This window comes from Arachis ipaensis, chromosome B10 (assembly GCF_059453495.1).
Source record: "Arachis ipaensis isolate K30076 ecotype BB chromosome B10, ASM5945349v1, whole genome shotgun sequence".
NCBI classification, from domain to species: Eukaryota; Viridiplantae; Streptophyta; class Magnoliopsida; order Fabales; family Fabaceae; genus Arachis; species Arachis ipaensis.
In genome coordinates this window covers 141,381,024-141,395,599 of record NC_142435.1, presented here as the reverse complement: position 1 = coordinate 141,395,599, position 14,576 = coordinate 141,381,024, and the positions used below count along the sequence as shown (strand labels likewise).

Below are 14,576 nucleotides of genomic sequence, written 5' to 3'. Positions count from 1 at the left end.
ACATTATACCTGGCCTCCATAAAAATTGAACGTATACACAGTGGAGAAGAGGAATTCGCGACAAACAAAACAAGGGACAGAGCCACACGAGAAAACAAGCACTGGATACGGAGATGGAGGAGAGGATTTAGGGTAGATGCGGCCAGCGTGCAAGGTGAAGACATCCACGAAAGAGGAGAGCAACTAAGGAGAAGAAAGTGTTTTGGGGGTAGGGATAACTGACGATAAACGGTGAAGAATAAGGGTTTTTATCTCACTCATTTTTTTTTTACTTTTAATATTAATTTTTTTTTTAATTTAATTTATGAGGATAAAATAGTCATTTTTAATCATGTAATGTTCTTGTGTTTTGCAACCAAACATAATATCAGACACTACACTAGTGTCATGTTTATTATTTCCAAACACTATACACAAACACAAATATTTTATGTTTATGTCTCAAGTGTCTATGTCTTAATGGCTATGTCCCAATACATACACAAGAATAAGTCGTATTTTTTTTTGGGAAGTAATAATTTTTTTTAATTTATAATTAAAGAAATTCTTGTTAAATATGACTTATTCTTGTGTACATGTGTATTTTTGGAGACGATGATAATAGTTGCTATTGACGCCGGCGATATTGAAGAAATCATACTTATTGTTTGTGTAATTTTTGTTTATTCCTATATACTGTTTAAAAATCTATATACTATTTAGAGAACAATGATAATCTATATACTATTTAGACGAACGCACATTAAAAAAAATTGTACTTAGAAAATAAAAAAAATTGGGTTTAAAAAAATAATAATTTTTTTATTTTATTTAAAAAAATCCAAATATTTTTGTAAATAAATAATTTATTTATTTAAAAAATAGATAAAATTAAGTAATTAACCCAAAAAATTCAAAATAGGTTATAGGAGAGTTGTTTAGAAATTATAAAAGAAGGGTCCATTTATAAAATTATGGTTGGTAAATAAATTACTTACATGCACAAGATATAATTCCCCCTCAACTTAATCATGACTGGACCAATTCAAATTGGTTTTATACTTTTATTCCATCATTGGAGTTTTATTTGTCGTGAATTGTAGGCCACCTGGTCTGCACAACAAAAATCCTATAAAAAATTAGCAGAAAGTCCAAATTCACGAAGCCCATAGAGGTTTCTCGACACTCACAGAAGCAGCATCCTCATTCACCGCCACATTCCCGAGCTTAAGATAGCAACCGCTTCCTCCCCTGAGATTTAGTAAATAGGGTTTGATTTCCCAAAAATAAAAAAATAAAAAAATCACAAAAAAGATCTAATTCGGAAACGGTACCTGATTTTCCAATGGAGTCCACCAAAGAACAACACGGGTTACTGCAGCAGATTCTACCCCCGCGCCTCGAAGACGCAGGCCTTGAAGATTGTGCTCTTCCGCCTGAATCTATCCACCAAGCATTCCTCAAAGCAGCCTCCGCCGTGAAGTCTGCCGCCGGGATTTTCTCCGATGACGATGACGAGACCGCCGGAGATTGCGTCAACGACCCGTGGCCAGCCGAGGGAACCTCCGACGCCGTGATCGGGATCGAGCCGAACGAGCCGCCCGGAGCATGTGCCATCGAGAAAGGATGCGAAGAAGGCGGCGATGAGGTGAAAGTCTCTGGTGGTAGCGGCGGCGACGAGGTGGAGGAGGTTGTGGATGAAATTGTGCTTGGAGAAGGAGCTAAATTGGGAGAAGGTGAAGAAGAACCTTGCATTGATGAATTGCAAGGTTTGGGAATTGAAGATGATGAAAGGAAGAATAAGAAGAAAAATGGTGAAGAAGAAGAGAAGAAACCTACTTTAATTGAAGGCTATGTATGAAAGGTTTTTGTTCTGGGTAGCCCTGGTTTTTTTGTTTTCATTTTAATTCTCCGTTATTAAGAAATTGTACTTGTTTGTTTTGTTCGGCGTAGATAAGGTGTTTTGTAAACTGTAGCTGCAAATCTGCAACGTCAATGTCTTTCTTTCTTCAAATCTTGAGGTGGATTTTCTTTTCCTGAGATTTTTGTTTGAAAGAGAGTATCTCTTTTATTTTCAATGAATTCAGTCTAGTTGTATTAGAGTTGTTGAGATCAGAATCAACCCCAATTTGTAAAAACATTTGTAAATTAATGTTAGAGATTAGAAACAACGTGTATGGTGACAGCTTCCATAAGATCATAATCTACGTCCTGCTTGTATCCAATAATTTCTGAGGAAATCAAGTCCTTAGAGCTGAAAATGGGTGCCTCTAATAATGTGTTATGAAAAATTGAAAATGGTGTTTAGATGTGTTTCAACCTTCAAAAGCATCTAATATTTTCCCATAATTGGACCAAAAAAAAGGTATGTAGTAAAAGCCAAGAAATAAAAGATAAAAATGATGCCGGTGAGTCCTAAGTGGAATTCCGAATTCTATTTATATGATCTTAACAAACTCGAGCATACAACCCGAAGTAACAAAGCAATGGGCTTAACAAGGATCCATCTTCATGCTCCCACAATCATCAATGTTTCTGAAAAAATCATTGTAGCCAGATGAAGGCGCATCAAAGTTTTTTTTTTGATAGTTCAATATAGCGGTAAATATCCGCATCCAATTTGAAAATTGTGGATTGCGGATCGGATCGCGGCTATCTGCTCTACATCTACGTATCTGATCCGCGAATCCGCAGATCTGCACAATAATAATTAAAAAATAAATAAATATATATGTTTGGTATTATATTTACTTGTTTGTATATTTTAGTTAGTAGTTATTGTTCATATATAGTATTATTTTATTTTTGTTATTTAGAAAGAGTTTGATTAAAAATATTTTAGGAATAAATAAGTTTAAAAGTTTAAAAGAAATGTTTTTATTGAACTTTTTACATAGAAATATAATTAAAAAGAGAATGTTCAATTATGTGGATATATTCGATATACAATCCGATCCGATCCGCATATTTGCGGATCGGATCCGGTACTAAAAAACGCGGATATCATATCTGATCCGATCCGATGGAAATTGTGCGGATCGAATCGAATTTTCAGCCATATCCAATCTGATCCGATCCGCGTACACCCCTAGTTCAATAGATGGCATCAAATTAAACTAATGGGTTTTTTTTGTCAGAGATCCGGGCCAAAACTGGCCTAGACCCCATACAGAAACTCGAAGGCCCAACCCGACGCAGAAGTCAAACATATATAGTTAATTTGAGTGTATATAGTATAGTCAAAAAATAAATTAAATTACATATATATACATAAATATATTAATAGTTTATTTTAATGTACAAATAAAAATTTTATTTTAATAATTAATGAGTTATTATTCAAATGGTATAATCTTCTTATCTACTTATCTACTTAATATACTAAAATTGGGTTTTCCCCCAACTAATGAAGGTGATGTGTCGATCTCTCATGACTCTATTTTCCCTCCAAAATGAACTTTCTTATTTTATATTCTAAATTATTTTATAAAAAATATATTTATTATAATTATATTATAATTAATATTTAATGAATAATACATCATTATACTAATTTAGGAACATATCTTTATTTTTAGAAAGTACTATTTTCATGTAATTAAAGCACTCTTCTCTCTTCTAAAATTATTTTTAGAAAAATATCTTTATTATAATTATATTACAATTAGTATTTAACGAATAATGCATGATTATACTAATTTAGGAAAATATCTTTATTTTTAGAAAATACTATTCTCATGTAATGAAAGCACTATTCTCTCTTCTAAAATTATTTTTAGAAAAATATCTTTATTATAATTATATTACCATTAGCATTTAATGAATAATACATAATTATACCAATTTAGAAAAATATCTTTATTATAATTATATAAAATAATCTATTTAATATACTAAAATTAGATTTTTCCCCAACTAATGAAAGTAAGGTGTCAATTTCTCATAAATTTATTTTCTTTTCAAAATAAATGCACTATTTTTTCTTCTAAATTTATTTTAAAAAATCTTTATTAGAATTATATTACAATTAGCATTTAATGAATAATGTATAATTATACTGATTTAAAAAATATCTTAATTATAATTATATAAAAAGTTAAACATAAATTTATAATTCTAATTGTTATAAATATGATACTAACGTTCATAGTGGTAAATTGATATTGCAATAATTAATTTCTATAATTATTTTTGTACTACTAAAGGCATATAGTGTTTCTTTGTGGTTAGTGAGTCTAAATCTAAGAATCAAAGCATTTTTTTTCTAATCTGTTATTATTTTTTTATTGGGCAATTGTTTTTAAGGAGTTTTGTAGGTCAAGTTCAAGTCACATCTCCTCTACGTTTTCTACGTTTGTCAAAAAATATTCGAAGTGGAGCATATAATGAGATCGAATTTTCTCGATTTAGGTTCAATTTTGAAAAATTCGTGCCAACCTTGAAGATGCAATTCAAAGATTGGTACTATATTTAAATTTTTTTCTCTTAAGCTTTTTGTATTAAAAATAATATTGTATTTTTTCAGAAACTATCGGTATAAGTCCTAATATTTTTGAAAAATTTATTATAAATTAATTTTAAGTTTAATTATTTATTTATAGGTTTAATTTCAGAAATTTCTTTATTAAAGATAATTAAAGTAAGTTTTGATTAATTGAGTTTGAAATAAATTAAGATTCTTATTCAATTTTATAATTATTGAATTATTTTTTATATTTAAATTATAAAGTTTAATAATTGTAAAATAATAAGAATTTTATATGATTTGGTTTAAATAATTGAGAATTCGGAATTTAATAGTTTCAATTTTATCGGATGAAGAAAATTAATTATATTATCTCTAATTTTAAATTAAAACACTTGATTGAAAGTCAATTAACAAATTGATAACTAAATAATATTTAAAAAAATATAATAATTTTAAAGGATTAAACTAAATTTTTAATTAATATTCTATACTCCTAATTTTATTAAAATTACCTAAACTACCCTAGTTCTAACCCTCTACCCCACCGCCTTCCCTTCCTTTCCCCAAGTCTAGACCTAAGTGTTTCAGAAAACAAAAGAAACGTTGAGGGAGAGAGAGATAAACAGAGACAGAAAAGAAAGAATAGGGTGAAAGGAAAGAGAGAAGAGGGAGATCCGAGAGAGGGGAGTGCTGGTGGAGGAGGTCGCACCATCCTCGCAGACTGTCGCTGCCGCTGTGTCCTGCTGCTTGCGCCGCCGCCGCCATCCAGGAAGCTGCGGTTTCTGCTCATCGTCGCCGTTGAGATCGCGAAGAGAGATGGCTCGCGAGTGAAGGGAGGTCGCGGGCTTGGAGCCGCCGCGCCTTCGTCGCCGCTGCTCGCCTTTCCTGTCGTTGCCGTCCAACGCGAAGCCAGCCGCCGTCGCCGCATCTCCCAGCCGTGTCTGCCGCCGCCGTATCGTCGAGGGGGAAGCTGTCAGGTCGCACAGAGTGAGAGAGAGAGAGAAAGCACGAGAGCAGAGGAGAGAAAGAAGAGACCCACACCAGCCACCGCCGCTTCTGCAACTCAAAACCCCGCTGCCGCCGCCGGAGTGTGCACTACCGGTAAGGGTTTTAAGCTTGGCTTCTATTCTTTTGGATTCTGGGAACCTCTATCGTCACTGCATGTTTATTTCAGCTATCCGCCGCCGCTGCTTCTTGTTCTGAACTGTTGCATCGTCGTTGCCGCCGTTCGGGTCACTGGGAACGTGGCAGTGATCACTGGAACCACCATCGGAGTTACCGTTATTTCAGTTCAGCCATTCGTCCTTGTTTGGGTAAGCGATGCGTTCCGAAACCTTTAAATTAGTATTTTTGTTTTAAGTTATTTGAGGATCTAAGGTCTTGGTGTTATAGGATCGAGTTACGGGTCTTAATTGCTGAGTTCTATGACTGTTGTGTACGGCATCAAGGTGCTGCGTAGTCACCGGAGCTGCTGTTGCTCCATTTTCTCGATTATTCATAAGTCCAGTAAGTCGTTCCTTGTTCCAAACTCTTTTAGTTTCTGTTCTGTTATAGATTATTGAGTTGTACGCGACATTAATGTTTTAGAATTGAGCTAAGGCTGTGTTTAGAAGCTGTGGCTGCTGCGGGGACGGTCAGTATTGATGTTGTTGCTGTGGGATAAGAATAGAAATGCAGTTTGTCGCGTAGTTGAATTTCGAACGAGGTAGGGGTTTTCTTAAAATCTATTTTATATTACAGAGTTGTGATAAATAGATATTGATGCAAAGAGATTTACTTCTGTGATTATATTTGTCTTATGGATGTGATGGTTTGTTGGACTGAATTATTGGGTGCTTGATTGCGTGAGTGGTGTGTGGTTGTGGATAAAAACCGGTTTGGAATGTCATTTACTTGATTATTAAGAAAGGTGGATTTTCTTGGTTTTAGAGTTTACTTAGTAATACAAAAGAAACGATTTTGGAAATAATTTGAGATATGAAAATAAATTGATTCTGGGAGCAGTTTGATTGTGAGTTAGTTTGATTTTATGAATGATTTAATATTTGAGCTGATTCGATTTTAAAAAGAGTTTTATTGTTAGAATTGGTTGATTTGAAAATAATTTGACATTGGAACTGGTTCAATTCTGGAAAATGTTTGAGATTTGGAAATGGTTGAGAAAAGGTTTGAGAGATGTTTGGATGGGACCCGAAAAGGGTGGTAGTGTCCGAGTTTTAGAGGAGATGCTGCCGAAATTTTATAAAATTGAAAGTTTTATTTAAAGTAATTAATTAAAAAAGATTTGTTTTTAAGCATTATACGTTTTAAGATTGATTTGTCTATCAAAGAAAGAATTTTATTTTGGAATTGAGATTGTTAACGAACAGAATGAAAAAGAGGATGATGAGGATTTTATTTGAAATATGGCTTTGAAATGAACTTAGAAATGAGATTTGGATTGATGAATGATTATGATGTTGAGAATGTTGAGATGTGAACTTTGAATTATTCACATGGCTTATGAATTTGAAATATCTGAGATACGAGGTTCCCTGGAGTAAGTGCCGTGGCTTGCCACCACGTGTATCAGGTTGAAAACTCGATACTCTATTGACCCTACGACGTAAGTGTGTGACCGGGAACTATATAAATTCCCGGGAATGTTACCCCCATTGAGTAATATTGATTATTTGAGAAAAAGCTATGCATAGACTCTTGGGGATGCACGTCGGGGGACAGTCTAAGTACAATTCAGACTTGTCGGGTTGGCTGGATAACCGACAGATGAGCCTCATCAGCCATAGGACAGACATGCATCATATGCATTTGTATGCTTTGCTTGAGTTTGAACTTGTTTTGGTTTGCCTAATTGCTAACTGTTCGTAACTGCTACTTGAACTATTTGCTGTAACTGCTGCCTACTTGTGCTTTCCTTATCTGCCTTGCCTGTGTTTGTCCTGGCGTGCTACATTTGAGATTGAACTTTGGTGTTGAATTAATGATTGTGTTATCTGATTGCGTGGTTGGTTTCTGATTGAGATTTTCTTATAAGAAAGGAAAGGTTTCGGATTTCTGAAAGATTAAACATTGTTTCTTTGAAAAGGTTTTAAACGATTACCTATTGGTTTTTTTAAAAGATTCATAAGGCAATGATAATCACTGAGCTTGAAAACAGTTTTCCTATTAAATATCTTCTTATGACAACTTTGAAACTCCATGGTGAGACCGTGTGGTTAGGTTCTCACCCCCTACAGCTTTACTTTTTCAGGAACCAGAAGAAGAAGCTTTAAGAGAAGTTATACTGCGTTCGGTTTATATGTTGTTGAATTAATTAGATTATTTTCTTCTCTCGTCTTTGTTATTACAATTTTGTAAGAGGGATAAGAGTTGTATGTTATATATATATATATATAAGGAGTCTTGTATATGAATCTATGCCTGGTTGTATTTTTCTTAAGATAAAGTATTTATTTCCGATTTTTAAAGGAATCAGCGATACAGTATCGAGTCACAGGCTCCTATTTTAATATTTAGTATGTAAAGTAGTCGTAATATTTCTTTCTATCAGAGAAGTGCAGCCGGAAGCGTGACTTCTGATAGTGAGGGTGTTACAACCGGTCTTTTGGTGCATTAATGTAATGCCATTGAAGAGAATAAAAGTCAATTTAATTTGACAATTTTAACAAGAAGATAGTCTGAATTTATACCGATTATAAGTATTCGATCTTATGATATTATTTCGGTTAGTTGTTACAATAATGACTCTAATCTATACGTATCTAAGGATTAGAATATATTAAATATTATTTAAATAATTTAGTTCTAATATTGGTAGTTGATTAAATTAGTTTTAGAGAAATTTAAATTGTTGTCTCAATTTATATATTATGACTATTCTTTATGGATATGTTATTTTTAAACTTTTTAATATGATTTTTTTTAAGTTTGTTTTCTTTTTTTATATATGTATCACCTTTTTTTTATATTTCAGATTAGTAATGCAATTATTAAGAGAAATGTAATTTATTAATAAATTAGAATGATTAAAAGTTTAATTAAAATTAACTAATACCTGTTTTGGACACAAAATTGATTAATTAAGATTAAGGCGTGAAAAAGAAAAAAGAGTCACAATACATGATTTTGCTTTCTTGCTAATATATAAAAATATGTGAAAGAAAAAAATTAAAATATCACCATTTAAAAAAATTGTTAATCATACGCATGAAGAGGAATGGGGAATATGCATGAATATAAAAAATAAAAAATTATTACTCGACTGTGTAGATTATATATATATATATATATATATATATATATAATCATAACAAAAAAATAATTAGCATATGTGACTTAAATTTTTATATGTACAATTAATATATATATATATATATATAACAAATATTTAGAATTATTTAACAAAATTAATATATATATATATATATATATAAAAAGAAGTATTTAGAATTATTTAAAACAATAAATATATTCTAAAAATAAAAAAATTATTAACTAAACAATTGATATATATATATATATATATATATATATATATATATATATATATATATATATATATATATATACGGAAATTAGTATGATTTATGAATATTATTACGCATATGATGGTATTAATGGAATAACAAAATTAGTATAATTATTGTAGGCTAAAAAAATTATTTATAATAAAAAAATCAAAAAATAATTAATATATGTGACTTAATATATGTGTATTTAAATAAGAAAAGATTTAAAATTATTTAAACAAAATAAATAAATATATCATACGAATAAAAAAATCATTGACTAATCGATTAATATATACTGGTAGTATAAATAAAAAACCATTAAATAAAAAAGAAATAGCCTGTTTTTAATTTTGGGAATAAAACGTAAATAATTATAATATAATAATTTGTTTAATTATTAATATTTATAATTGTTATTTTAAATCATAAATTTAGACGAGAAAAAAAGTAGATCAACAAAAACGATTAATAACTATATTAGAGTTGATACACATAACATTAGATTAAAAAAAAATAAACGCAGTTACTACAATTTAAATTAATTTTAATAAAATAATTTAAAATTATAATTTCAAACTTATCACGTGCATAGTACGAATTATTGAACAATTTATTATTATGTACATGGCACGGATTATTAAACAATTTCTCATGTATTTTTTTTTCAAAATAAAAATACTATTTTTACTTATAATTATTATTCTTTATCAACTCTTTCATTTAAATACTAATATTATTTATTAATTTTTTTTATTTTTATTCCTCACATTTATTAAAAATTCCTTTTCAATAATTTAGGTATTAATTGTTGTTATCTAATTAACTTATTTTAGGTATTTACTTATTAAAATTTTAGGTATTAATTATACCTCAATTACGGTATTAAGACTTTGAACATAATTTCAATTTAATTTTGGACAATATCAAATATAATGTTACGGTGGGTAACCGGAGATTAATGGGCTGGATGGCGTTGGTTGGCCCAAACGTATGAAGGAGGAGGCTTTCAAGGGGGTCTGAAACTCGGTGCCCTCCGTCCGACCTGTGCGTGCGAAAGAATGGGGGGTGGTACCTGCAAAGACACTCCGATGCCTAAGTCAGCAAGGGTGTTAGCAGGTCTAGAGAGTATTGGGACTTAGAGATACCTGAGGGGTGTCAGTGTATTTATAGTGGTGAACCAATAACCACCGTTGGAGTAGTGCCACCTTTCTAGGGTGTTAACCGTCCCTTTATCTTAGGGAAGTTAAGATATGGCTCGTGAAGTGGTTAGAGAGATTCTAGGGGCAGTTACTCATTCAAATGAGTGCTTATCTGTCAGCTAATCCTCGTTCCCGACTTCTTTGGAGCAAGTCGTGACGAGTACCGACTTCGTAGTGGCTGATCTGGTGAAAGGTGAAGTCAACCCTTTGGGTTGGGCCTTTTTATTTGGATCCTGGGCCTTATTCGTTGGGCCAGGGTATGAACAGTGCCCCTACTCGAGCCCAATTCCTCTTTAAGATTTGGGTTCGAGTATACTACTCGGGGTTGTAACCGACTTGTTGGGGGATCGACGTGATGTTTCGAAACCGACGTGACTTTTTGTGACCTTTTGGTTCTGACAGTTACGTCTAATCAAGCGTCGTGTCCGTTAGGGATGTGCGTAGGGATTGATGGTCTTGGTAACGGTGCATTTTCATTAATGGCTGCCCCGTTTTTACCATTGTGCCCATAACGTACTTATAAATACTTTCCCTCTCTTTCATTGTTTCGTTTCTGCGATTTTTCAAATTTCCTCTTCATTCGTTCGTGCTGCATTTTTTCATCTTCGAAGGCTTTCGTTTTCTCCAACCCTCATTTTCGGATAAAGGTTAGTTCTTTTTGTAACATGCTTTTCTATTTGCATGCCTTTATTTTGTAGATAGGTTGGTTTGTAGACTTCAGTTCCGTATTTCCTCCTTTAGGGACCGTGTTTTTTATTTTTCCTTTCTTTTTTCCTTGTAGGTTTTTTGTTACCTTTTTAAGAAAAAGAAATGGCTTCCGTAGATATCCTTTCTCAGTGGGTTGATGTCACGGTCCTAGGGGAGGAACCCTCGGTCGATACTGAGTTTATCACCAACCTTCGCACTCACCACAGAATTTGTACTTCTGAGGAGGACGAGCCGAAGTATGAATTGGTAGTCCCGGGTCCTGAAGACCGGGTTAGCTTTGGGAGGGTCAATGAGGCGGCCCCTCATTTTTTCTTTATGTATGAGTGTATGATCACCCGTTTGGGTGTTTTTCTTCCTTTTTCAAACTTTGAGATATCTGTTTTGCATCACTGTCGAGTTGCCCCTACCCAGCTTCACCCCAACTCTTGGGGTTTTTTGAAAATTTATCAATTTATTAGCCAAGCTTTGGAGCTTCCGACTTCTTTGAATATTTTTTTCTATCTCTTCCATATGACCAAACCCTTCAGTGGGCTAAACAATAAGCAACAGTGGGTGTCTTTCCGAGCCATACAGGGTCGGAGAGTTTTTACCCTTTTTGACGAATCCTTCCATGACTTTAAAAATTATTTTTTCAAAGTTCAAGCTGTAGAGGGTCACCACCCCTTTTTCCTGGATGATAATTCTTCTCCCCGCTTCCCTTTGTACTGGCTGGAGGCCTCCCCCTGCGAGAAATATGGTCTGGATGACCTGGATGAGGTAGAAGCGGCCATTGTGGGGTTCCTCCGAGAAGTATGGGGGAGGGCCCCCTACTTAGACACTAAAAAGTTTCTCCAGGGGTCTCCGACCTTTGTCCAGGCACAGCTAGGTAGCTTTTATTTGTTTGTTAGATTACCGACTTGCCTGATTGACCTTTCCGACTTGTCTTAACCTATTATCTATTGTTTTTTTAGAGATGGCGAAGACAAACGCGCAGGAGTCCTACCAAAGAGTCCAGGAGGCTAAAGCAAGGTCTCGCGTCAGGACTGGTGGCGCCAGGGCGGTTATCTCTCCTCCTCCTCCTCCTCGGAACATTGGGACTCCCTCTCAGCCCATTATGATTTCTTCTTCAGCTTTCTCTCAGCCATCCCCCTCCGCCCGATCTTCTCCTGAGCCAGAGAAGAAGAAGCGCAAGGCTTTAGAGTCTGGCTCTTCTGGTGAGGTTAAGGCGGATGCTCTTGCATTCGTCCGAAAGAACATCTATCCTCATGCTCGTATAAGCATGAATGATGTTTCTGTTCGGCGCCACCTTACCACTCTGATTGAGGAGAGCCTCAAGGCGGCGGGGTTTGTGGCAAACTCTTAGATATTTTTGAGAAGGCTCCTCTCAGCTCTTTAGGGATGACCTCGAGGGTTGAGGAGCTGGAAGGAAGGCTTCTCTTATATCAAGAGCAGGAGAGGGAGTTGAAGGAGGAAGTCGCCAAGTTGAAGGAGGTGAGGGATAGCCTCCGGGAGAAGGAGAGGAAATTGCAAGCCCAATGCAACATGGAGGTGGGCTTGAGGAAGACAGCACAAGACAGCTACCAAAGTTTATTTAACAATCTTGTGTCTGTGAAAAATGAGCTGCTTAATTCTCAGAGGGCCTATACCGAGTTGGAGGACTCTATTGCTGATGGGGCTGAGGAGGCCTGGAGGATCTTTAGAGAGCAGGTCGGAGTCATTGCTCCTGACCTGGACCTTTCCCTTTTAGATCCTGATAAAGTTGTCATTGATGGTGCCATTGTGGATCCCCCTGTCCCCGAGATTATTTCCGAGTCAGAATTGAAGACTCGGGGACAGAGAATTATAGAGTCCCCTCCTCGCCCTAAGGACGCTCCGAGTTCTTCTACCGTTCCTCCGACTTCCTCTTTGTCTCCTATGGATGCCTCTCTTGGTGGTGCTCCTCCTGATCCTGGTGGTGGTGACCTGTCTACTCCTCTTGCAAAAAAGTAATTTGTTGGCTATTTGGGGGCCCGGCCTGTGGGTCCCCTCTTTTTAAACTCTTTATTTATTTTTTTGGGTAGTGTTTGAACATTTTTTTGGCCTTTTAAGGCCATAAACAAAACACTTTATAATACCCTTTTCAATAAGGGTTTATGTTAAAAAATAAATACCCCTTTTTTGGATAAGGGTTTAAGTTACCTTATGCGTGCATGCTTTTCTGATTGCAATTTTTTCGAATTCCCCTTGATCTTTTCTGAAAAAACCTTTTCTTTGGCTTGTCTGCCTTTCTGAACCTTTTTGTTTTAAGGATCTTTAGGACAGCCTTTTAATCTTTTCTTGGGTCTTTTCCTACCTCTCTTTTGTTATTCCTAGTACTCAATTTCGTTTCATTGAGTTTTTATGACTTAGGTTATTTTTGCGATTCGTTTTCTTTTTCTACTCGGTTCTTTATTTCGACTTATGGGTCGGAATGTTTCTGAGTTTTTTACGATCAACTTTTATAACCTCTTTACACCGACTTGTACCTCGTCGTTTTATCCTGACGACCATCTAGGTCGGTCATGGGATTTTCACGTTTTGTTGAGCTTAAGTCGACGCGTTTCGTAGAAAGAGAAAGCAACAAAGGAATTTTAGAGATATTTGTAAGCTAAAAAGATCTTTATTAATTGGGGAGGTACTTCATTGCTACTAAGGGTTTTGACAGTCTATTTCCCTTAGTCCCTACTATGATGCCTCGTTAAAAACCCTTCTCCAGAAAAAACCCTTTGGTTTTGGGAAAAAATCATGAAGTTGGGAAAAGAGTACATCAGGGAGTAGAGTTCGCTTTTAGCTATAGTACCTTTTTCATATTACAAGCATGCCATGATCTTGGTAACTCAGTGTCGTCCAAGTCGGTCACTTTATAATAGCCTTTTCCTAAGACCTCATTGATTTTGTATGGTCCTTTCCAATTTGCAGCGAGCTTTCCTTCCCCTGATTTGTTGACTCCGATGTCGTTTCTGATCAAGACCAAGTCACTTGGGGTGAATGCTCTTCGAATGACTTTTTTGTTGTATCTTGTAGTCATCCTTTGTTTCAACGCTGCTTCTCTTATCTGGGCTTCTTCTCGGACCTTGGGAAGCAAGTCGAGCTCCTCTTTATGCCCCTGTATATTTCCGATCTCATCATGGAGAATCACTCTTGGGCTTTGTTCGTTGACTTCTATTGGGATTATGGCTTCTACGCCATAAACTAGTCGGAATGGTGTTTCTCCCGCGGCGGATTGGGGGTTGTCCTATAAGCCCAAAGCACTTGTGGGAGCTCTTCGGCCCAGGCTCCTTTTGCATCTTGTAATCTTTTCTTCAGCCCTACCAGTATGACTTTGTTGGCTGCCTCGGCTTGCCCATTGGCTTGCGGGTGTTCCACCGAGGTGAACTGGTGTTTGATCTTCATACTGGCTACTAGGCTTCTAAAGGTAGAGTCGGTGAATTGGGTTTCATTATCTGTAGTAATGGAATGAGGTATCCCATACCTTGTGATGATATTTTTGTAGAGGAACCTCCGACTTCTTTGTGCGGTGATGGTGGCCAATGGTTCTGTTTCTATCCACTTTGTGAAATAATCTATTCCCACGATCAGGTATCTGACTTGTCCTGGCGCCTGGGGAAAAGGTCCTAACAAATCCATTCCCCATTTTGCAAAAGGCCATGGAGAAGTGATACTGATGAGCTCCTCCGGAGGAGCCACATGGAAATTTGCATGCATCTGGCATGG

At 35.2% G+C, this 14,576-nt stretch overlaps 1 protein-coding gene and 1 pseudogene across 1 annotated transcript; both read left to right on the top strand.

The window, feature by feature from the left end:
• The first annotated feature begins 1,077 nt into the window (after window positions 1-1,077).
• LOC107624330 (uncharacterized) lies at window positions 1,078-2,174 on the top strand. Its single transcript, XM_016326832.3, has one exon. The coding sequence runs from the start codon at window positions 1,325-1,327 to the stop codon at window positions 1,838-1,840; it is 516 nt and encodes a 171-aa protein (XP_016182318.1). The 5' UTR covers window positions 1,078-1,324; the 3' UTR covers window positions 1,841-2,174.
• A 9,006-nt stretch (window positions 2,175-11,180) lies between these two features.
• Window positions 11,181-12,709, top strand: LOC148581940 (uncharacterized; annotated as a pseudogene).
• The last annotated feature ends 1,867 nt before the right edge of the window (window positions 12,710-14,576 follow it).

What these genes read in the sequence shown, in the direction of transcription:
- LOC107624330 (XM_016326832.3), top strand. Translation starts at nt 1,325, where the DNA reads ATGGAGTCCACCAAAGAACAACACGGGTTACTGCAGCAGATTCTACCC.